Source organism: Pinus tabuliformis, chromosome 2_1 (assembly GCF_031772625.1).
Source record: "Pinus tabuliformis cultivar Carrire ecotype Pingquan chromosome 2_1, CPIR1, whole genome shotgun sequence".
In the NCBI taxonomy this organism is placed as follows: domain Eukaryota; kingdom Viridiplantae; phylum Streptophyta; class Pinopsida; order Pinales; family Pinaceae; genus Pinus; species Pinus tabuliformis.
The window spans coordinates 978,669,445-978,695,285 of record NC_142299.1 but is presented as its reverse complement, the minus strand read 5'-3'; the positions used below and the strand labels follow the sequence as shown (position 1 = coordinate 978,695,285).

At 39.8% G+C, this 25,841-nt stretch overlaps 1 protein-coding gene across 2 annotated transcripts in view; it reads right to left on the bottom strand.

Annotated features, from left to right (window-relative positions):
* LOC149203911 (uncharacterized) overlaps positions 1 to 25,841 on the bottom strand; it is a 392,823-nt gene that overhangs the window by 290,553 nt on the left and 76,429 nt on the right. For both annotated transcript variants that reach the window (XM_089403607.1, XM_089403608.1), the window contains exons 4-5: positions 12,051 to 12,155; positions 11,822 to 11,893 (exon numbers count right to left, since the gene is read on the bottom strand). In XM_089403607.1, coding sequence (XP_089259733.1) covers positions 11,822 to 11,893; positions 12,051 to 12,155 — 177 coding nt within the window. The remainder of the gene's footprint in view (positions 1 to 11,821; positions 11,894 to 12,050; positions 12,156 to 25,841) is intronic.

The following is a 25,841-nucleotide window of genomic DNA, read 5'->3' as shown; positions in this document are numbered from 1 at the left end:
TGCACCTCACCGTGTAGCACCATGCTGCACTCATCATCACAGTGTTGGACCTAATGACCATGCTAGGCACTTCATGCTGCTGCTCCTGTCACTGTGTTGCTCCAATCACTGAGCTGCTCTCATCACGGATCTGCACTCAATGCTACACTCATCACTGATCTGCACTCAATGACTACTATGTTGCACTTCACTGTTGTCTCTAATACCATGCTGCATCTAACCAAGCTGTCTAACATGCTGACCACACAAGCAGTCACATCAACCTTCAGTCCTTATCCTTGTGCAACCCTTAACACAATATGCTGCTGGCTATGGCCTGCGGCCTAGCCCAGCAGCAAGCAAGGTTATCATACAATACCCAGCTATTACCCTTGAAGAACAATGTCTACCAATCAGCCTTATTGCTGCACAGTATGCCCAGAACAGATCTCAAATGTGTCACGCTGTCACCTACAACAATGTGACTTTAATGCTGATGAAATACTTCCTTTAGCTGCGGCATAAGACCACTTCTTCTTGTTGCGTCTTAGGTCTTTGTATGCCGCTGATTAGGGCCTCTTCTATTGCGGCTAATAGAGCTGCGTATAAGACCTTTTTCATGATGGCAAATAGGAGCTAGATGAGGGCTGCCAATTAGGTCTCTAGATTGACAGCGTAATACATCTTCCTTTCAGATCTCCTCACTGCTGCTAGGGCTTCATGACCTTCCACTAGACAGCATATAGAACTCTTCTCAATACAGTGGCTAGAGTCTCCATTATGACAGCGGATTAGGATCTTTATGGACAGCGGTTTAGGAGCTACTCAAACATCAGATCAAGGTTCTCTTTTGCTGTGTTTTGAGGGTTACTTGTGACAGCAAATCATGACCTGCGGCTAGGGTATTTAGGACAGTGTATGAGGGCTTATCCTTCAGCTGTGTGTAGGCTTCTTTTCACTGCGGCTAGGGCTCCCTCTAGTACTCCTTAGATCTGCATTGAAGCTCCTTAGACTAGAGAGCCTTTTCTTGACAGCATTGAGGGCTTATACTTTACTTCCTTCCTTGACTGTGGCTAGGGAATGTATACCTGCGGCTAGGGCTCCTCCAAGATTCCTCCTTTAGGGCTGCGTAGAAGGAAGCCACATGGAGATATGAATTTATTTGTGTTATGCAACAATTCGTCAAGGTCGGCCAGCAACCAAATTTCCCCCATCTATCCTCAACGTTTTACTATAAAAAGAGGTGGCTTGCAAGTCATTTGACACACACCTCTTGTGATCTCTTCCTCTCCACTTGTCTTTGGGTTTTGGTGGGAGGAGAGATCTTAAGATGATACGCTGCCCTAAGAGGAGATGCCCTAGATGCTGTCATGGGAAAGAAGGATCTATGCAGCCCTAAAGAAGATGCCCTAGCTCCTAACGCTGGCATGGAGATGAAGGCCTAACACAGTTATGAAGATAGGCTTCTAACGCTGCCCTAATAAAGCCCTAACGCTGCCCTAACAAAGAACCTAATACGTTGTCCTAGGCCGCAGTCATTGAGGGAGTGTATGCAGCAAGAGGAGGCACTTAATGCAGTCATGAAGGAGGCTTCCATACGCTGTCAAAGGGAGCCTCTATATGCTGTCAAAGGAAGCCACATAAAAGCCCTAGCCGCAGTCCTCCATACACAGCTAGACACAGTCAAAGAGAGCCTAAATGAACTCCTAATCCGCAGTAAGAAAGAGACTCATACACAGTCCTCAAAGATGTGATTTAGGTGTTGTTCAAGCAAGGAGAATTAGCACATCTTAGCCGCAGTCCTGAAGCCTAAACTGCAGGTCAAGAGGTGACCTCTATCCACAGTGAAGAGTGATTCAAGAAACCCTTATTCGCTGTAATAAGGTGTCTCAAGCACGCTGTCTCAATCTCTGATCTCAGATGGACAGTGGAAGAGGTTAGTTTGAATGTAACTTTGAATAGACAGTAGCAGCATAATCTTTGGATGTAATCACAGGAAAGATAAGGGATAGCGGAGTTCTGTCTAGGACTAATATCAGTCAACAGAAGCTCGGATTCATCTCTGATCTCATACAGTGATAAGGTCGGATAAACTGCAGTGGGATGTTTGGTAATGAGGCGTGATAAGGGTACAATACGTTGTCTCACAGTCAATGAGTTCGGATGGCTTGTAGTGTCAAATTCGGAGGACAAGTATTTCATCATGTGGGAACTCGGATTACAGTGATAAGAATTTCGGTGCTACTACAGTGGTCACATTTTGGTGACACTTGTTTGAAAGGGCTGACAGCAGAGTTAAGTTCTTATGATGCTTGGAGGCTGGTTGATAAAGGACTGGAGGTCTATCTTGTTGCTAGGCTAGGTCGCAGGCCATAGCCAGCAACAAGGCTATTCTCAAGAGTGCCTATCCAGTGGACAGAGCTATTGTCATGGGTTAATATTACTATGTTGAGGATTAGTCAGCTAACAAGGATGTAGCATGGTGATAGTGTTGATTTGGGGTAGCATCAGATGTGCTCTAGCCACGAAATTTGGTGGATGGGTTGGGGCACATGGGATCCCCAATAGCCAGAAAGGGTTTGGGCGAATTCTAAACAGTTCAGGAAATATTAAAATAATTAATATTTTTAATGGAGTCCCTAAGTCTAAACTTAGGGAAATTAAAATATGAATGTGGAATAATATAAAACTGTGTTAGAATGGTCCAAAAGACATGGATCAAGCCAGATCTAATCTTAGCTGTTGATTAGGGACTTAATCTCGGTTGTTGATATGTCAACGAGAAAAGTATAAGAGGAGGCTTGAGGGTCACTTGGAGAGTACACCAGATGATCAGTCATTCTATTCTCTAGAGCAGGGTTTGCTAAGAGAGATAGAATCAGTGATCGGAGTTGCAGCTGAGGGGCATTGAGTACAGAGAGACAGAGAGGCAGAGATAGTGCCAGGAGATCAGTGCAGGAGCTAGAGAGAGTGACACAATAGCAGCCAAGGCTCACGCAGGGCCACACAGAGGCAGCCAGAAGCTGCGCAGTGCTTCAAAGAGGCCAGTGTATCTGACACAGAGGGCCAGAAGGCTGACGCAGGGCCAGCGTTGGGCAGAAAAAGGCTGACCCAGACTAGAAAGGCAGACGCTGGGGTTTCTGGAGTAGATTGGAGCTGAGGAGCTGCCAGAAGATTTATCCGGGGTTTCAACCAAGACATTTGTCTCAGACTGAGAGGTACTACTGCCAAGGAAATTCTCTGTTGGGTAAGCCGGATTTGGCACCCAGATTGTACTCTGAAATTATCCCCATGGTGCACTGCAAATCGGGACCATGTGCATAGCTTCCTCCACCTTGCCCCTTTCCCCTATTGTTACCCTTCAGCTGGCAAAAGTCCCTAAAGGTAATAGCCTCTCTAAAGTTGGGCCCATAGGACTGATACTCCACAAAATAGTCCCCATGGGCATCTCCTCTTTCCCTTGCGGCCCTCCAACACCAGATGCTAAAAACATGGGGATAGTAGACCTGGGTGGTGTACTGGGAATGAGAGGTGCATTAGGGCCATGAGCCCCGTGGTGATGCGAAGTGTCGGAGCCTTCACCAAATTGGAATTCCCCTTGAATCCCTTTTCCCTTGTTGCTGCAAATTTGTTTCCTCAGTTCCTAAATACTCTTAGACAAATCTTGAACGACCTTTAGAAGGTGTTGGGCAAAATCCTCCTCTTTACTCCTTTTGTCTCCCTCATTATCTCCCATGTTTGGCCTTTCAACCTCCAATTCAACTATCACTTAGTCTGGGGTAATTTTCAATTGCCTTTCTATGCTCCTGTACTTCTGCCTCTTGTAAGTCACATTTTGTTGGTCTTCTGGTGTCATAGACCAATACTGCTCCCATAGGCTGAGCCAAGAATATGAGCTCTGATACCACTGTAATATTCCTAACTGAAATATACAATGATAAACAAAGCAAACACAACAAAAACACACATGAAATTTACACACATATCAGACACCATGAATTTAGCCAAAAATTGCGCTGCTCTGAGCCATTTTATTATAAAATCATGGGGTTACAATTTGGCGTTTGGAAAGTGTGCACCTAGGCTTGACCAAGGCAAGATAGCAAAGCCCAAGTGATGAAAGCAAGTCCCCAAGAGTTTTTGGTTGATCCCTCTATGGCTCTATGTTGATCTCCTGAGAAAACTACACTGCTCGCTGCAAGAAATGATTGCTAGGGCCTCCTCTGATGCTCAGAAAATTCTGCGAAATTAACCCCGGGCTCTCCTCCAATAACCCACAAAAAAAAACGAAGGAATTGGACAAATGTTGACCTCAGAATTTCGGCCCAATTTCCCCTATCTCCTCCACCTGCCAGGTATTTCGACCCACCTATAATGATGTTGCCAAATGCCCCCAAAATAGCTCAGATATTTAGCAAAATTCCCTTCTGGGCTTCTCTCCCAAGCTCAGCCCCAAAATCCTTCTCCTCCTTCTGTCCCACGTGTGGTACTAAGTTGATCGAATTCTTGATCAACTTGTTGTGTCTCCAACTGACCCTCAAGCCTCCTCTTCTTTTCCTGTTGACGATTCAACGGTCGAGATTAAGTCCCTAATCAATGGATAAGATTAGATTTGGCTTGATCCTCGTCATTTCGAACTTTCTCACCCATTTTATATTAATACATGTTAATATTTTAATTTTCCTAAGTTTAGACTTAGGAACCCCATTAAAAATATTAATTATTTTAATATCTCTCCATCCGGGTGGAATTTCACCAAACGATTTTTAAGTCTTGGAGATCTTATGTGCCTTAGCCTATCCACCAATTTTCATGGCTAGATCACATCCGATGCTACCACAAATCAACACTCCCTCTTAGCGAGGAATGTGCTCTAGTAATGCTCCACCATTGAAACATCACACTAATCCTTCGCACCAGCACTTGTTCTGATGCTTGGCCCGCTGCCTCACATCCTCTGCACTGTTGCTTCCTGTAGTGCTTCCCATGACACTGCCATTACCAATGATACATCTGTACTGCAGCTCCCTCTCAACATGCTGCCCATGATGCCCCTAGCACTGCCACTGCTAACTGTTGCACGACAACTCAGCTACCGAGAAGTAGGTAACTGACTTCTCCCAAATACTGGCATCCCAGTCAGTCAGGAAGCTTCGTGATGCTAAAGTTGCCTCTGCTGCTAACCTATGCCCCCTCTGCTGCTAACTTATGCCCCCGTTGCTGCATACACCTCTGTGCCTCTCGCACTGCTGCAAACTCCACTGCGCTGCCTCACAATTTTGCACTCAAGCACTGCCTTGCTGCTCCACTACACTTTGCTCCACCCGACACCTGTCATCATGCTACTGTCGTTAAGGGCTCCCATAGCTGGATGTGATCCAAGAGTTTGGGCACCTCAAGGATCCCGTCCCTAGTATGTAGTCGTCCTAACTACAACTCGATGTCTCCCCACTTCTTCTTTAGAGGCGCATGAGCACTCATGGCACAATCGTCATCATTCTTGACCTCTTTCTCCGCCTTAGTTGGAGATGCCTTTGAATCAAAAGCCTCTCCCTTGATTTTCTTCCTAGGACACTAGGAAGCATAATGTCCCAGCTCCCCACAATGGAAGCACTTCACCTTAGAGATGTCCTTCTTCTTCCTCTTCCTTTGTTGTCCCGTAGATGCCAGAGCTGCATCCTTCTCCTCTTTCTTGATTCGACCTCCCTTGCCACTACTCCCCGCCTTGGTCATTCTCCTGATCTCTTCCTGGCGAAGAACTGCCCACATCTCCTCCCAATCGGGAAGAGTAGCCCTAGCCAAAATACTTTGGACAAATGTCTCCCACTCCTCGGAGACTGCATTTAGGGCAGTCCTGACCATAAACTCTGGATCTGGTGTAGACCCCACGGAAATAAGCTAGTCGTGAATCTCTTGCAACCTAAGAAGGAATGGATCTATCTGCTCTCCCTTCTGCATCTGATATGACTGCAGCTGATTCTCCAATAGCATCTTACTTTGCACGGAAGAGCCCTGGTATAAGGTGGTCAGGGTGTCCCACATCTCCTTTGTTGTGTTCTTCTCAGCAATATGTGGTATGACATGATCTTTGACCCCGTCTAGGATCATGCACTTCGCCCTCGCCATTACATCCTCATACTTCTCGTTCTCAGCTGGGTCAACTGGGATAACCACAGTTCTCAAGGCAAAGTCCTTGATGCGATGTCGATCCAGGACTACCAGGATCGTGGCCTTCCAGATGACAAAGTTGGACGCTTCGTCCAACCTATCATGATCCCTTAGTCCGTTCATCTCCATTTCAGCTCCTCTTTTGGACTCCCTCTGAGTCTTGACTCCCCTACTGGAAATCTCCCTCTAAGTCCTGATTTCCCTTCTAGAAATCCTCTGGCCAACTGTCGAACCACTCCTCTCCAATCCTCCTTGCAACTGCAACTCGGATCTGGATTCCTTGGCTAGAAATCCATGGAGGTAGTGACTCCCTCTACCTTGGTTCCATCCCCTTAGACATTGTTATGCTTCTACAGAAACAGCGTCCCACCAACTCCTCAAATCACAATCTTCCCACAACTCCCCAAGCCCCAGCAACTGAAGAAACTGAGCCCTTCAGGCTCTGTGTAATCCCGGTTGTTGTCGCACAGAATGTCTAGGCACCGCGACAACGGCTCAAATCGAGGGTTGTTACCCTAATCCCCAATCTCTTCGTTTAAGTTGTCTCCCTACACCAGACTAAGGGGGGTAGACCCTATGGAAAAGTGGAATGAAGAAGAACTAGTTGGGAACCAACCAGTTCGAGAGACACAGTGAAGCGATCGAGTACTTGATTAAGATTTAGCAAGACTTATAGGATTTGATTAGATTTTAAACGATTGATACCAGTGCTTTATGGATTCAATGATCTTGCTAGGGAAATTAAGACCAAGTAATCGATTAGCAATTGCTGCTTAGATGAATGACTATTTTATATGAAATGCATATCCTAAAACAATGTGATATGCAAGAATCTTGGTTAATTTTAGTTAAATGCCTATTTAAATGTGAACCCTCCAATCCTTTCTGTGTTGAGCCTAATTTCGTAGTAATTGGCAGAGAGAAAATCAGGAGAATCACACTACGGTGTGATTAACGACACCTCTCCTGAAATTATAACATACCCAATGCCTCCGGCGCTGCAGAGAACTGTGGCTCTGACGACTGCAAGGTCACCGTTTTAAGTACTATTAAAACAGATTTCTCAAGAAAAGACGGATGGAGATCTATTTGTATATCGACCAAGCTTATGCTTGGAAGTAAATTTTATCTATGCAAAGTTAAATTATATGCAAATGCATCGGAAGATGAGATGAAGTTAGACTCGAGAATGGGAAAACACTTATGCCGCAAAAGCCCTCAATTACCCAAATGAAATGCTCGCTTTTTTTTTAGATGAATACTTATAAAATAAACTCTTGAAGATACTATAGTTAGAACACCAGCTTATTTCAAATCTTCTTGATACAATTTAGCTCAAGGAGAACAAAAACAACTTTGCAATTCGATATCAATGTCAACAGATGCTCAAAAAAAATACTTAGTTTATGAAACAAAGGATATGCATGTTACTTCAACCAAATGGTCAGAGTATCTTATTGAGGACAGATTGGTTGTCGATGGACTGACACCAAGTCCCAGTTTTGTATCTTGTACTAAGGGTCATTATCCCTGGTACGGGAGCCCTAGACTGTTGTATTATATGTTGTTAATATAACGAAGTTGGGTTGAAAAATTAAAAAGTTGTCTATGTTCTGTGCATGTGTGATTTACTGCTTTATATTTCTACTGTGCAAAGTAGTTTATGGTTGAGATTCTTGGTTTGGTAGCGTCAGAGATTTTAAAACTCTAACCTAGACCCAAGGTCGTGGAAAATCAACATGAACAAGGTTATTTGTTGTCGTAATATATTTTTCAAAGGGTCAGAATTAATTTTATTTTCTCTTCCATCCAAGCCGAGCACTTGATTTAGTGAGTGCATACTATGGAAGTCAAGAAAAAGACCGAGTACTTTCAATCTAACATTAGAGGAAATTTTAGCCTAAAAGTGCCCATGAAATTTTCACGTAATTTCCATGTCATAATATGTAAACCAACCAAAATCGTTTAAATTTAGAAAGAGGTACATGTCCTAAATAATTTTAAATTGTTTAATTTGGGTATCCGTGAAATATTTTATTATTAATCTAAGTATCAGTGAAATATTTTATTATTAATTTGGGTATTTGTGAAATATTTCATTAATGTTATTTACCTACCTTACCCGTATGAATAAAAATATCTAAAAAGTTATTAATGCAATGTAAATTTTGATATTAGTGAAAAGATATAAATTAAAAATGTGGGCTCATTTGACATTTATAACCATGCCCAAAAAAACACCCAAAAAAGTTAAATATTAAATATATATCGAGTCAAGTCTCACTAGCACAACCGGTTGAGGATGTGCCTCGTTAGCAAAGCAACCCAGGATCAAACCTCACGGAGGCTGTTGCGCCTGTGCTAAGGGGAGGAGACATGCTAAAATCCAGTCAGCTTAGGGTTGATGTGGCCCAAGCCGGGTGCACTCCCCGGGTGACTTTGATGGCTTAGATGCCCCTGGGTCACGGTTTCTCAAGCCACAAGTCAAGCCTGGAGGAACACAAACAACTTGACAAAAAAAAAAGATGTATATATATGTATATACTTGTGGCTTGAGAAACCATGACCCAAGGGAATCTAAGCTGTCAAAGTCACGCGGGGAGCGCACCCGGCCTGGGCCACATCAACCCTAAGCTGACTTAAACATAAAATATAAATATAGACAATTATAGTTAAATAAATAAATATAAAATACAAAATAGTTAAAAGTAAAATATAGTTATAGTTAAATATTAAATAGTTAAATAGTTAAAAACGTATTCTAGAAAGGACAAATTACCGAATTCTGGCAAAAATATCAAATATATAGTTAAATAGTTAAAAATAGTTAAAAAACATATTGTAGAAAAGACAAATTACTAGATTCCGGCCAAAAATATGGAATATATAGTTAAATCTAAAATAGTGAAATAGTTATATATAATTTTAAATAGTTAAAAAAATGTATTCCAGAATGGACAAATTACTGGGTTCTAGACAAAAAATATATTCCGGGCGAAATTGTGGCCTCAGTAGACAATGCCATTAAAAAACACCCAAAAAAGTAGTTAAATATAATATATATATATAGTTAAATATAATATATATATAGTTAAATATAAAATATAGATATATATAGTTAAATATAAAATATAAATATAAACAGTTAAATTTAAATATAAAATATATATAGACAATTATTTTAATAAAAGTGTCATATATTGAGGGATTTTAATAAGAGTAAAAAATTATAAATAGTATATTAAATTTTTTTATTAAATCTAGTGCTAATAAATATTGTGTAACATAGATAAAAGTAAAGTAATATTACAAAATTGTCTACATGGCATTTTTTTATTAATTTCCTGATTTTTCCGTAGAAGGCCACTTTTAGGCTGAAATTTCTTCTAATGAGACAAGAAGATTTTGGTGACGGCTGAGACCTTTTACAAATCAAGAGTTTTCCCAATGAACCAATAATTTCAGAAATCGTGATTGCATTTCCGGGGAAGCCGCATCCATTTGGTAAGGGTTTCCCAGTGCATAATTTTCAGACTCTCAAAAATCAAGTTTTGTTGGTGCCAGGGGTTCCATATATCGGTCTAAGTGTATTCCCATTATATTGGACGAATCTATTCCATAGGAGTTTCTTCTTGTTAATTTCTAAATTTCTGATGTTATTCCTACCTGCCTGAGAGATTTGATCTTATCAACGAACCAAAAGCAAGCCTTACAGGGGATTGTTGGCACCATAACTTGTATTTGCAAGTCTATTTCTCCTACATCCAGGATCGAGCCCAGTTCCTTTTCAAAAGATCGACTGCCAAAGGTTAAGAATTTGATTTTGAAGTTGTGACTCCAAAGGTCTAGCGTTAATCTCCAGGCTTGAGATTTATTTCCATGGGGCCAAATTGCAAAAAAATAGAATGGGAAGAGTTCTAATTTTGAACAAGAGAAGGATGCACATAGAAGGAGGTCGAGCAATCATTTTATCCCAGACTTAGAGGCCGAAGCTTGATAATTATTGAGGAGATCGATTGTTCCAGATCAAGGTCGTGATCTTTCATCAATCAAATCAAGGATTTAAGAGCCATATTCCCACGAATTTTACGATAACCTGGATGGCTTGCTAGCGGGGAATCTTGTCTCACCTATATAACTTTGTTCTTCAGCCGTGACTCTGGCACCAAGTAAATCCTGTCATTGTAATAGATATTGTCCTGCACAACTTTGTACCTGTTGTCCGATATCTGCCCATCCAAGATCTCACATGCCAACCTGTTCTTAGAATACTCTACCAGTAGTTGGGACTTCCAGTCCAAGAAAGTGTCCATTAAAAAGTATGTCACAGGGCTCGTAGAAAGTGCATCAACAACCACATTGTTTCCCCTTTGACATACTTAATCTCGAAATCATATGTCTGTACCTTTTTCACCCATTTCTATGTCCGGTCATTTAACTCTTGATCTAGGAAGAATCAAAAGTTAATGTGATAAGTTTTAAGTTTGAACTGGTTGACCATCAAATATGGCCTAAACTTAGCCAGTGTGTGCATGATGGAGAGCATCTCTTTGTCATAAATAGAGTAGTGACGCTCATAATCCTGGAGCTTCCTACTCTCAAAAGTTATAGGGTGGCCATTCTACATTAGTAATGCTCTAATCCTGTCACATTGATATTGTGTAGAGCATGGATCAGTTCGGCTACAATATGTTCCCACAAATCAGCAGGTTGCAGATATTCTCACGAAGGCTTTGGGTAAGGCAAAGTTTGTCTACTTTAGGGATAAAATGGGAGTAGTGGAGAACACCTTCCTCTCTAAGAGGGAGTGTTAGTATTTTGTTAGTAGCAGACAGGTGTTCTAGTCTTTATGGTGTCTATGAGGCTAAGGAACACAGGAGGATAATTATCTCCAAGACCCAGAAAATATTTCTAAGAAAAATGTCTTAATTAGATTAATTAGCCAATTATTAAATATTTTCGTAAGTCTAACTTAGGAAAAACGGTTAATTAAATTAGATTATTCGATTTTTCTCTAGAGACTTCCGAAAAAGTCATTTGATGGGATCAAGATGATCTTAGCCATTGATTGTGATTAAATCATGGTCATTGGTTACTCAACAAGAGATTATAAGAGCAAGTCGATGGGGCATTGGAGATCACTCAAAGATAGTGATTTGCAGTGATAGCAAGGGCGCATAGGGAGACATCAGCAACGGGGTTTCAGCAGAGGATTGGGAAGAGAATTTTTGTAATAAATAATGGTTTAAGTTAAATGCATGTTTGTAAATTAATTTGTAAGTTTTATTTTAGAAGGATAAAATAATTTAGGATAGGTTCATCTACTTTAAAGAATCTAAGACTGCAGAGATTGTGCAAAGCACTTCACAAGTATATAATAACTCTGAGTTGACACAATAATGAAACAAAATTTATTGCACATATAAATTGACTTCCAATAGGACTAAAACGATTGAAAATAGTAGAGCATACCATGTAATCTATATGGTAAATATGGTTAGTTCTTGTAATAACAATATCATATCTGCTTTTTATTTACATAAGTGACAGTTCTAAAAAATGGGACCACGTGGGACCATCCATATCAATAAAAAACAATAACCAATTTACAAGCCCAATCATACAGCCACATGGAATCATCCACAAAGTCAAGTATAGGAAACTTTTCAAATACCTTGTTTGCAAATTGAGGAAGATTTTCGTGAGGATTTTCCTGGAAATATCTTGTCAGTGGTCGGGAATCAAACTGCAGCCCCGAAGTACAAAACAACCCCATGCAAAAACCACATGAAATATTAGAAGATTATATACACTTTGAAGAGCTAGAAAAGAGAAATTGATAAGTACTACTATATACCGATATGATTACCACAAAATAACTAACGAAGAGACAAAATTTGCACCTGTGACTCATCCACAGATATTGGAAGAGTGAGGAGATAATCTGATGAAGCTGCTACATCTGCCTCCTTATCACTATATAGCTTGAAATGGCCCTTTTCCATCACCTGAACAAAAAATAGAAGTGCATGAAAAAAAGATGGGAGTACTAAATGAAAACATATATTTCACAATGAAATTTATATATAGTATATTATGTGCAATTAAAAGAAAGTAGGAAGAATTTAATTTAATAAATTTCAAGAAATAGATAAATTGCACTAAATGTAGCCCCAATTAAACACCAAACATGATATATTTGGATCAACTGAGATCACTCATTCTAAATAAAAGCTAACACCATGAACAATTGTTATAGTTATAGCCACCACAATGAATGATTGTTATAGGTCGAAAAATAAGAGGGTACTATCTATTAACTAAATTATCTCGAATACCATATTAACTAAATAAATTACAAAGAGATCAGTTGATGAAAACCCACAGACAGAGATTTGCATCTATCATTATTTACAACCATCTGATTACGCATAAAGCCCCATATAGTGATCTGGAATACTTCCAATAATCTGCTACAGTGAAGGCCTAAAACAGTTGTTTCTGTTGCAGCGAAGTCGATTGGTTGTGTAATGTTCCTAATTAGGAAAAACAGTGATATGCAAAGCAAAACAGTACATACAACAAAAAAATTCAGAACATTTAGTGAACACCCATAAAAGCTCCAAAAATGTCAACCAGCTGAGCCATTTTATTAAATAATCGGAGCAAGAGTACAATGGTGTGGAAGCAGTGCACCTGGGCTTGCCTCAATGGCAAGCTTGACAAGACCCAGGTGATAAAATAGAAATCCCAGATGAGAGAATGAGCTGCTCCAATGATGCCCTGCGTTGCCCCAGAAAACTGCAGTCTGCTGGAAAGATACTAATGGAAACCCAACCTCCGATGCTTAGAAAATTCTGTAAAATTAGTCCAAAGCTCCTCTCAAATAACCCACCAAAACCCAGAACGGGTTTGATCTGGTTCTGACCCCCAAAATTCTGCCCCAATTACCACGTCCTCCTCCAACAACTGGGAAGTGCGGTCTGTCTGCAATCTCCCTCAAAAATCCCTCCAATCACTCCCAAAATGTCAAGCCTCACTACCCCAAAGTTATCCTTATTTCACCCGGCAAAACCTGGCTCCAAAACACTTCCCTCAAACTCCCACGTGTGCCCAGAAAATAGCTACTGTGCAGGTCCTAGATGCACAAATTCGTGCTGCCTTCAATCAACAACCTCCTGCCCCAAAACCCCTCAATTAGGCTGATTTTACTCTCAAGCTCCTATGCCAAATTTCTCCCGGAAAACACTATCCGGAAGACAGCTGAAATGAGCCAAGCATGATCCCCTCCTACGTCCTCTTGGAATACGCACTCGCTGAGTGAGTGACTATATGTATAGCTTTGAATCCCTCCCAACTCTTCTCCAAATTGGTACGACCTGACTTCTCTAGGGTGGCACTCGTAGTCCCCCGAAGAAAGGGTGAGCTCTCTGCTTGGAAAACTCGGTGCTGAACAGCAGTGTGACCCGACTAAGCAGTCTGAGCAACAATAGAAAGTTCAATTGGCAAAAGACCCCAAAAGTGACTGAGCTCCTTATATTTATAATTTGTGAGTTCCTTTTCCCATGTGGGCCCCTCTAACAAGCTTTTCGACCCCCTTCCTTGGCTATTTGAATTCCCTCCCTAGGCAAATGTGTTTTCCCCATGCATGTGGCCCCCACACTCCACTAGCAAAAACATTTCAACCTCCCTTTTCTCCTAAGTCTTTCTCCAAAAAGTTTTGGGTCCCATGGTCACCAAAATTCCTAAATTGTGGAAATACCTTAAGGTAAATTAATCTAGGAAGGGACATTACAATCCTCCCCTCCCAAATGTTGTTTGTCCCCAAGCAACTTCAGCGTTGGGTGCTCAAGTATGTGCTCACCCTCCCAAGTGACATCCTCATCCGGCAAACTCCTCTAGTGTACTAAGTACTCCCTGATGGTTCTTCTCCTCAGCTTCCTCTCCCTGGTCTCCATAATGGCTTCCGATTCCAGAATTAGATGCCCCTCATCATCAAGTGGAGGCAACTCCTTGGCTGTTGTCACATGCTGCCCCAACACCTTGAGGCACCAGCAGTGTGGAAAAAGTCGCGATTAAATCAGTAAATTCTGATTTTTTGGACTAGCCGATTTAATCGGCCGACTTTTTGACCTCCCAAAAAGAGACGTGCGTAAGAATTGAATGAATTTCAAGTGAAAGAAATGACTTAATGGTCTGGGCTTTTTAACTATTGAAAAAGTCGGGACTAAATCGTAAAAGTCGCGATTAAATTGGAATTTGACCCAAAAAGTCGTGGAGCCCGCCCAAGCCATAGATAAGTGAGGGAAAAGCAAAAAAAACACTCATTTTTCACTCTTCTTGCTGCCATTCATCCCTGTGGAGAGAGGAGGTGTTTGCCATTGCCCAAGAGGAGGAGATTTGTTAGTTTTGTGGTGTGGATTTGGAGATTTGTCCACTACTCAGCGTGAGAGATTCAAGGTGCCGATTTGTTACTGCCAGGTATGTATTCTAATTTCTCTCTTAGTATTTGTTACACAAATGGCTTCTTAAATCTTTATATAATTCTATTAGTTTGTTTTTATCTTATTTTTGCTTAGAAATTTGAATCAAAACATTGTTTAGAATCTAGATTGAATCAAAACTTCAACTTTCAACTTTCAAGAATCAAATGACAAAAATTCAAACCCTTGTTTAGTGAATTCGAGTGTGTTCAAGTGAGTGAGAAGAGGTATTTAAAATTTAAAATCAACAATTACATTTGTGTTTGCTTCTTATGTGATGGTCAATTTTTTATTTTTTTTCAATTTCTTTCGTGGCCAGCTTCAGATTCAAGTTCAAATTTCAAACAAAATGCCAAGGCTTTTAGACCTTGTTGACCCCTACTGGTGAACTACCCATGCAGTACCCCCCCCCTTTTCTTTGCAAAAAGGGGCAGCACCTGATCAGCGTGTCCGTGCCGTCCAGCAGTCATCAGCAGCTTGATCAATCTAATTGTAAACCCAGTCTGCATGTATTAATTGTAAATAATCTTAGCAGATATGAGTCGTGTATGTGAATTGCCTAGGTGGACCTAAATTTCTAGTGGTAATCTACGTCCCGGAAGGTTTTTCGTCTCACCGATCCATGGATCGGCAGAGTTTTCCTTCAAACCTGACCCCAAAGCCGGGATGGATTTTGTCATTAGAACTTTAGGAGAATCCTAGTGTGTTGATCTGCTAGATTATAGTTGTGTCGCAGAACTGGGTGGTTTGTGAGGGTCTATGTTAAAGGGGTTTTCCCCCTTAAGATGTAAATTTGTAAAAGTCATCATGAAATGTGTCTTGAGGGTCGAGAAATGTTTTAAATCCCCTCATGAGTCCTAAGTCCTAGGTCCTAGGTGATGTTTCCGAAGGTTTAGTTCGATGATCCATTTTAAAATGAATTAAAAAATTAAAAAATGAATAAAAATAATAAAATAAATAAAAATTTAAAAAATGAAATAAATAAAAAATAATAAAAAAAAAAAAAATTTAAAAAAAATAAAGCAAAAACCCTAACTAATAAAATAATAATATTTTAAGTGAATAAATCGACGGATGAGATCAAGAGATGTCTTGATCCTCATCAACGGTCGAGATCATTTCTACATGGATCAATCGAACTAGCCGTTGGAGTCATTTCCTTTATATAGGGTCTTAGGGGGTCATTTCAGATCATTCGATCTGTGAGTCTAGTACTGAAGAAGCTCTCTTGTAAATCTGTTTCTGGTTAATAAAAGAAGACTTTGGGGTCCATATCCTGCTGGTGTTACTCTCTTGAAATGCTGTGAGATTGTTTAAATTTTCTGCATATTTTCTTTTCAGCCATTAACAATAGCTTTTTGTAGAGTAGTGTGGGCACAGGTATCTTGTCCACTTGCTAGGGTTTGAGTGCTGTTAGGGTTTCTGAAGTAATGGCAGGTATCTCCATTATTGTTTGAGATCTAGCAGCATTTTTGCCCTCTTTATTGACGGTTGTTTTGAGCTGTGCAGAAAACATTTTCTGAAGGAATTTTGTGGGCGTTCGGGGAAGTTCTCGGTTGAACCAGCCAACTCCCACAAGCATTTTTTTGCTGAGCCCAATTGGATTTGATCCTGGGTTTATCATTCGTTTTATTTTTCTAAGTTGCATGAGAGATTTTCTGAAGTTCTTCACAGTGACAATCTGAAATCTTTGTTTCTTTAAAATATTTCCGTGCTTATTGATGAATCTGGCTGTTAAGGGGCCAAATCTGTAAATTAATTAGCTGATCTAGGGTTTCAAATTTCAAGATTTTGCTTTGTTCAGTTTTTTGATTAGGGTTCTCTGTTTTCTTGTATCCACAGGCAGCTCATCTGTCCAAAACAATGGCGTAAGTTATATTTGAATGAACACACAGAGATCCGCCGGCAGCTGGTTTCGATTTGATCTGCGGCTCAGGCAAACGTGGAAAACATTCAGTATTCACCCTCGGCCCAGCGTGTTCAGTGGTCTGCCGTCAGTCTTTGCTTTGACTGGGGTCACGTATCAACATTCTGTTATTGACTCTCTGCCGTCAGAAGCCTCTGCCGTCCCCCTCAAACTGCAAACGCAGTCAATAGCATAAAAAATCGAAAATTTGTTTTGATGCACGTTTGCGTAGCAGCTCGATTTTGCCGGCGTAAGGTTATCTGAGAGGGTCCAATATCGATTGCCGCTGTCAAGGCTTTATCAGAATATATGCTAATGTTTTGATGCGTTTTCCGTAGCAGAAAAATCGATTTACGTTTTCTTTTTCATGGTCATATCACGCGATTTACATGCTGGGGTTACGTATTCACGATGGCAGCCAGGTAAGGAGCCCGTTCCAAATAGTTTTCGAAATGCTCAGGTAAAATCCGCTGTCAGATCCATTCGCTGCGTGGTTCGTGGAGGCATCAAAGCGTTAGCAGTGGGAGAACCAGGTAAGAAAGTCAGTTTCGATTCGATCCTCAAATCACTGCATTCGTCCATCGTCTTCATCATCGGGGCAGGTGACATCTTTAATCGCATTCCTATTCTCCTGAAAAACATTTGCGTCAGCGTCAACAAATTTTCACGCACGGTAACAGTTAATCTGGTTTGGGCGTAACAGGTAATTAGATTTTTTTTGGGTTATATCATAACATTTGGGCTTTGCATGTCGTATTTAGCTAGGGTATTAACTTTTTTTTTTTTTAGAATTATATGCGTTTAGTTTTTGGTATATGTCATAAGGGAATAAAAAAAAATAAAAAAAATTCGAAATCGTTGTAATTAGATTTTCATTTTTTCCTTTTATTTAGACTTAGGTTATATGTATATACCTTTTAGATTTAGATTTTAATTTTTTTTTAAATTTTGATCTTAGGTATGGTTTTAACATTTTTCGTAGTTTTACTTTTAAGTTTAAAGTTTTATAATTTTTAGATTTTTTAATTTTCATTTTTTATAATATAAAAAATAAAAAAGGATTTTTGGTTTAGTTTAAATTTTTTTTATTTATAGTTTAGTTTTAGATTATTTTTTTTGATTTTATTTAAAAAAAAAAAAAAAATTAAAAATTCGAAAAAATATAAAATTTTCGTGGAAAATTATTTTGCCAGATTCAGTGGTTTTCACGATATATCTTTCATGCTGAGATCTGAAATTTTCAAGTCGAGATACGAATATGATATCTGGTTAATGGTTTATGACTCGTGGTGGTTTAAAGCATTTATCTTCTTAAAATTTTCAGTCGCTGGATATCGTTTTGAGCATTGTGATTTAGCTGATACCTTTTGATGACAAATGATTGCTGTTCATGGTTCATGTTTCTATATCGTTTAACAAGTAATCGTTTCTACACTAATCTCTTAAGGCATTGGTCTGCTAAATTAAATAAATCTTTTTAGTGCTTATCTTAATCGTGTCTCGTGTCTCCTAACCAACTGGTCGACAGTTGGTCTCATCATTTCTCAGGGACTACCCCCCTTAGCCGCAGGAGACAGGCTTAAACGGAGGGATCGGGGATCAGAGTGACAGCCCCCGGTCTGAGCGTTGTCGTGTCAATTTGCGCGACAACATTTTTTGGCGCCGTTGCCGGGGATACTTTTTCTCGTTGTTTCAAACGACAAATCATTTTTCTCATTTCTTATCTCTTCATCTGGCCCGGCAACGCCAACATTTTTTGGCGCCGTTGCCGGGGATAGAGTTTTTCTGTCCTTGGTGTTTCAACATCTTTTCATCATTCATCGTTCATCTGTCTATCATTCGTTTGAGCCGGCAACGCCAACATTTTTTGGCGCCGTTGCCGGGGACAGAGTTTTCCTGTTCCTGGAGTTTCATCGACATTCATCTTCTCATCTCTCATCTCTCAGTTGAGCTGGCAGATTCAATATTTTTGGCATCTTTTCATCCCATATCAGCAGCATCTCTTGGGGTTGTTTCTTGTTTGGGTGGCGACTCCATTTTCTCATTTTTCCCAGACAAGAAGCCTTCCTCATATCTGCTTGTGATTCCTTTTTGGATCTTAGAATCAGATTCATTGTTCAAGTGGCGACTCCACTTCTTTCATCTCTTGATTTTCTTGAGCAGAGATCTAGTTCTATCATTCATCTAATCCCTTATCATTCATCATGGATTATTCATTTAAGCCATGTCGTTTTACTGAACGTCTCCATGATTTTCCGGAAGATGCCATTCCTAAGTTACCTATTTTCTCGGGTGGTGATCCAATCGCTGTTAGAAGGCATCTAGTCTTGTTTACTCGCATCATGATCATATACTGTAGATCCCCTCAGTTTAATCATGAAGATATCAAAATGCGCCTATTTGTCCTTTCTTTAGAAGATGATGCTTTGAATTGGTTTAACAATTTTCCAAAGGAATCTTTCACTTCTTTAGAAGACATTGTCGATGCTTTTAAAAATAGATATGGTTATCCAAACAGCTTGCCTTCTGCCTCTAAAATTGTGCAACAGAATGAAAGTAATTTGATAAGCGGTCCAGCTGAAAGATCCCAAGACGATTCATCATGTCAGAATGTGTCATCCACCGGAAATATTGCAGATCAAGTTCATGATAGTGAAAAATCAGGGACAAGTGACAATGAAAGGGAAGAGCAAAAGCAAATTTTACGAGATCTAATGATGCTGGTGAGAAATATGGAAATCAATCAAACTAATTATGTCAATGATGTGAAAACTTTATGCACCCACCTGGAAAAACGTAATAGGGAGATTGAGGTCACGCAAAATCAGCATGCTAAAGAAATTGAGGCCATGAAAACTAAATATGAAACAGAAATTGGAAACATGCATAGCAAGATGTCAGTCTTAGAGGAAAATATGGTGACCATGAAAGCTGATCATGATAGGGAAATTGACTCTATGCAAAACAAGTTACTAACTATGGAAGAGGAAATGACTATCATGACGTTCAATCATAATAATCAGTTGGCTGACATGCAAGCGAATCATAAAGAAGAAATAAATTTCATGCAGCGTTACTTGATGGACATAAAGGAAAAGAACAATAAAGTGATAAAAGACATGGAAGAACATCATGCCAGACAAATCGGTGATATAAAGGTTGAACACTCTAGTCAGATGGATGCCATTAGAATACAAGTTCAAAGGTTTCAACAATTGGAAGATGAAAGAAACCAGGTGACATCAATAGATCAGGAGCCTTCTCATTTGCTGCGACAAGCTCCATCTTATTATGAGGAGGTCATTGGTTCAATTGAAAGATGGTTGATTGAAGGTGATCCAGATAAGCTTAAAAACGATAAAAATCAGATGCAAGACACAAAAAGACTTAGCATGCATATCTTACACACTTCATCTGATAGTTTTGAAACAGAAAGTACCAGATCATCAGTAATTCAACCTGCCAGAAAGAAAAAGCGCAAGAGAAAGAAAATAAGAAGAAGAAGATTTGACGCATCAGACGGCCGTGAGCAGCTTGATTTTCGGATAGGAAAAAGTCCTACCATATGCAAAATTGGACATGGCACATCCGACAAGCAGCCGACAGATTTGCCTGAAAGCAGGCAAATGCTCAGTATGCACTATATTGAACACATCTAATGTCGTAGGGCATCCTTTATTCTGGATTCTCACATTCCTGCAAGCAGCAACGTGTCCCCAAGTAGAGCCAGATGTTGACCCCTACTGGTGAACTACCCATGCAGTACCCCCCCCTTTTCTTTGCAAAAAGGGGCAGCACCTGATCAGCGTGTCTGTGCCATCCAGCAGTCATCAACAGCTTGATCAATCTAATTGTAAACCCAGTCTGCATGTATTAATTGTAAATAATCTTAGCAGATATGAGTCGTGTATGTGAATTGCCTAGGTGGACCTAACTTTCTAGTGGTAATCTACGTCCCGGAAGGTTTTTCGTCTCACCGATCCATGGATCGGCAGAGTTTTCCTTCAAACCTGACCCCAAAGCCGGGATGGATTTTGTCATTAGAACTTTAGGAGAATCCTAGTGTGTTGATCTGCTAGATTATAGTTGTGTCGCAGAACTAGGTGGTTTGTGAGGGTTTATGTTAAAGGGGTTTTCCCCCTTAAGATGTAAATTTGTAAAAGTCATCATGAAATGTGTCTTGAGGGTCGAGAAATGTTTTAAATCCCCTCGTGAGTCCTAAGTCCTAGGTCCTAGGTGATGTTTCCGAAGGTTTAGTTCGATGATCCATTTTAAAATGAATTAAAAAATTAAAAAATGAATAAAAATAATAAAATAAATAAAAATTAAAAAAATGAAATAAATAAAAAATAATAAAAAAAAAATTAAAAAAAAAATAAAGCAAAAACCCTAACTAATAAAATAATAATATTTTAAGTGAATAAATCGACGGATGAGATCAAGAGATGTCTTGATCCTCATCAACGGTCGAGATCATTTCTACATGGATCAATCGAACTATCCGTTGGAGTCATTTCCTTTATATAGGGTCTTAGGGGGTCATTTCAGATCATTCGATCTGTGAGTCTAGTACTGAAGAAGCTCTCTTGTAAATCTGTTTCTGGTTAATAAAAGAAGACTTTGGGGTCCATATCCTGCTGGTGTTACTCTCTTGAAATGCTGTGAGATTGTTTAAATTTTCTGCATATTTTCTTTTCAGCCATTAACAATAGCTTTTTGTAGAGTAGTGTGGGCACAGGTATCTTGTCCACTTGCTAGGATTTGAGTGCTGTTAGGGTTTCTGAAGTAATGGCAGGTATCTCCATTATTGTTTGAGATCTAGCAGCATTTTTGCCCTCTTTATTGACGGTTGTTTTGAGCTGTGCAGAAAACATTTTCTGAAGGAATTTTGTGGGCGTTCGGGGAAGTTCTCGGCTGAACCAGCCAACTCCCGCAAGCATTTTTTTGCTGAGCCCAGTTGGATTTGATCCTAGGTTTATCATTCGGTTTATTTTTCTAAGTTGCATGAGAGATTTTCTGAAGTTCTTCACAGTGACAATCTGAAATCTTTGTTTCTTTAAAATATTTCCGTGCTTATTGATGAATCTGGCTGTTAAGGGGCCAAATCTGTAAATTAATTAGCTGATCTAGGGTTTCAAATTTCAAGATTTTGCTTTGTACAGTTTTTAGATTAGGGTTCTCTGTTTTCTTGTATCCACAGGCAGCTCATCTGTCCAAAACAATGGCGTAAGTTATATTTGAATGAACACACAGAGAGCTGGTTTCGATTTGATCTGCGGCTCAGGCAAACGTGGCCCAGCGTGTTCAGTGGTCTGCCGTCAGTCTTTGCTTTGGCTGGGGTCACGTATCATCACGTATCAACATTCTGTTATTGACTCTCCGCCGTCAGAAGCCTCTGCCGTCCCCCTCAAACTGCAAACGCAGTCAATAGCATAAAAAATCGAAAATTTGTTTTGATGCACGTTTGCGTAGCAGCTCGATTTTGCCGGCGTAAGGTTATCTGAGAGGGTCCAATATCGATTGTCGCTGTCAAGGCTTTATCAGAATATATGCTAATGTTTTGATGCGTTTTCCGTAGCAGAAAAATCGATTTACGTTTTCTTTTTCATGGTCATATCACGCGATTTACATGCTGGGGTTACGTATTCACGATGGTAGCCAGGTAAGGAGCCCGTCCCAAATAGTTTTCGAAATGCTCAGGTAAAATCCGCTGTCAGATCCATTCGCTGCGTGGTTCGTGGAGGCATCAAAGCGTTAGCAGTGGGTGCACCAGGTAAGAAAGTCAGTTTCGATTCGATCCTCAAATCACTGCATTCGTCCATCGTCTTCATCATCGGGGCAGGTGACATCTTTAATCGCATTCCTATTCTCCTGAAAAACATTTGCGTCGGCGTCAACAAATTTTCACGCACGGTAACAGTTAATCTGGTTTGGGCGTAACAGGTAATTAAATTTTTTTTGGGTTATATCATAACATTTGGGCTTTGCATGTCGTATTTAGTTAGGGTATTAATTTTTTTAGAATTATATGCGTTTAGTTTTTGGTATATGTCATAAGGGAATAAAAGGAAAAGAGAAATTCGAAATCGTTGTAATTAGATTTTCATTTTTTCCTTTTATTTAGACTTAGGTTATATGTATATACCTTTTAGATTTAGATTTTAATTTTTTTTTAAATTTTGATCTTAGGTATAGTTTTAACATTTTTCGTAGTTTTACTTTTAAGTTTAAAGTTTTATAATTTTTAGATTTTTTAATTTTCATTTTTTATAATATAAAAAATAAAAAAGGATTTTTGGTTTAGTTTAAATTTTTTTTATTTATAGTTTAGTTTTAGATTATTTTTTTTTATTTTATTTAAAAAAAAAAAAAAATTAAAAATTCAAAAAAATATAAAATTTTCGTGGAAAATTATTTTGCCAAATTCAGTGGTTTTCACGATATATCTTTCATGCTGAGATCTAAAATTTTCAAGTCGAGATACGAATATGATATCTGGTTAATGATTTATGATTCTCGTGGTGGTTTAAAGCATTTATCTTCTTAAAATTTTCAGTTGCTGGATATCGTTTTGAGCATTGTGATTTAGCTGATACCTTTTGATGACAAATGATTGCTGTTCATGGTTCATGTTTCTATATCGTTTAACAAGTAATCGTTTCTACACTAATCTCTTAAGGCACTGGTCTGCTAAATTAAATAAATCTTTTTAGTGCTTATCTTAATCGTGTCTCGTGTCTCCTAACCAACTGGTCGACAGTTGGTCTCATCATTTCTCAGGGACTACCCCCCTTAGCCGCGGGAGACAGGCTTAAACGGAGGGATCGGGGATCAGAGTGACAGCCCCCGGTCTGAGCGTTGTCGTGTCAATTTGCGCGACAACAGACCTTATGTGGGAATATGGTGAACCTGATACTATATCCGAATCTGGGGGATCAATAGAATGTATTTTAATTCCAAGTTCTGTGGCAAGCATATGTCAGGGGGTGTTAACAGATTAAAATTCCATTTGGGGCAAATTCCGAGGCAAAATATAAAACTTTGTCCAAATCCAACTCTAGAAATCATTCAACAAGCCATTAAATCATTGATGGATAAAGAGGAGGGCAAAGACACTAGGCCCTAGGGCAGCACTAAAAAGCCAACTTGTAGGGGCCTCAAGGGCGGGGGGGAGTGAGAGTGGCTATTCAGCATCACCTTCCACACCCACATGCCCCAACCCCTCAGTTTTCTCATCTTTTTTTATTCCTAGAACCACACCTGGTGAACAACCCTGCATAAAATCGACACTTAAAAAAAAGGAAAAGGCAGAAGCTAACAGGTCGGTCAGTAAGTGTCTTCTATGGAGTGATGTTCCTTTCAACATTGCCAAGACAAACCCATTCTACCAACCTATGTTTGATGTTGTTATTGTCATTGGCCCCGAGGTACAAAGCCCCTACCTTTGCAAAGTTGAGAGGCTCTCTTCCTCGAGATGAAAAGACTGATTGCACTACTAGATTGGAGGAGTTTAGGGCATCATGGGAACACACTGGATGCACAGTCATGTCAGATGGTTGGACTAACCAGAAGGGTAGGACCCTTCTAAACTTCTTGATTAGTTCTCCCAAGAGGACAATGTTTATGAAATATGTTGATGCATTGGCACACATTAAAGATGCACGTTTATTATGTGAGTTGTTGGACATCTTCATATAGGAAGTAGACCCACAAAATGTTGTCCAAGTCATAACAGACAATGTCGTAAATTATGTTGCAGCTCGCAGGTTTCTTATGGAGAGGTATCCTAACTTGTTTTGGACACCTTGTGCTGCTCATTGTATTGACTTGATGTTGGAGGATATAGGTAAGATTCCTCTTGTGAGGGATATTGTTGAATCATCCAGGAGCATAACAAAATTTATATATAATCATGTATCTATGCTTAGCTTGATGAGAAGATTCACCAACAACAAAGAGTTGGTGTATCCTGCCATTACACGATTTGCCACTACTTTCATATCTCTTCAGTCTCTGTTGAATTCTATGTGGGATGTGAAGAGCATGTTTCTTTCACAGGATTGGCATGCTTTATCTATTAGCTGCAAACCAGAGGGAGAGGGCATATGCAGACTAGTTTCATATGATCAGAGCTTTTAGGCAGGAGTAGAGAAGGTGTGTGCCATTTCAGAACTTTGGTAAGGGTTCTTCAGTTGGTTGATGGAGACAAGCTCGCAATGGGCTACTTGTATGAGGCCATGGACAGGGCCAAAGAAGCCATTCGTGCTTATTATGAAGATAAGGGAGACGAGGGCTTAGAGAAACAACAGGTCATATGGAGAGTGATTGATGAGTGATGGAACAATACCCTCCATCGCCCCATTCATGCTCCAGGTATCTACCTCAACCCTACATTTTCTTACTCCCGTGGTTTCAGATTTGATGCCGAGGTGATGGATGGATTCTTCACTTGTGTTGAGAGGATCGTGGCATCTGAGAAAAAATGTGAAGATATTTCTAAATAAATGGAGATATATAGGATGGCAGGTGGCACATTTGGTTTTACCATGGCTATTAAGAATAGGACGACCAAAATGCCAAGTAAGCTTCAGTTTGTTTCAACTTTCAACTTTCGAATTTCATAATTCATTGTCTCTTCATAATTGGTTTCAAGTTTAGAATTCCAACGTTTTAACTTTTTTTATGTTTCTCACTTTTCTTTTATCTTGTAGATGCTTGGTGGACAAGCTATGGTGGCAGAGTACCCCATCTCCAAAAGCTTGTCATTCGAGTGCTCTGCCAAACATGCAGTTCCTCTAGGTGTGAGCACAACTAGAGTGTATTTGAAAAAATACACAACAAAAAATGCAATAGGTAAAAAAATTTCAATTTTAATTTTTGAATTCATTTGATTATTTTTAATATTTAAATTTTCTAAGTACTAATTTACAATCTATGACCCTTATAAAAATTGGAGTCCCAACGCCTCAATGACATGGTCTACGTCTACTACAATCTTCGATTGTGGGTGAGACAACTTCAGAAAACTCCTGATGCGAAAGCCATCTCATTGGACAATATTGATACCCCTGCTGCATGGAGGGTCGAGAATGAGAGGCCGACCATGGACTCAATCCCTGATTGGTTATATGTGGATCCAGAGGCACTAGTGGCAGAGGAGGTAGCAGTTGTAGGGAAGGGAGCACCAGAGGTAGAGGAGGAGCAGGGTAAGGAGGATGAGGAGAAGGAGGTGACACCATCTAGTATGGGCAGCAGCAGAGGACAGAGACCACCTCTTTTATTGGCTTCTAGAGGACAACTGAGTC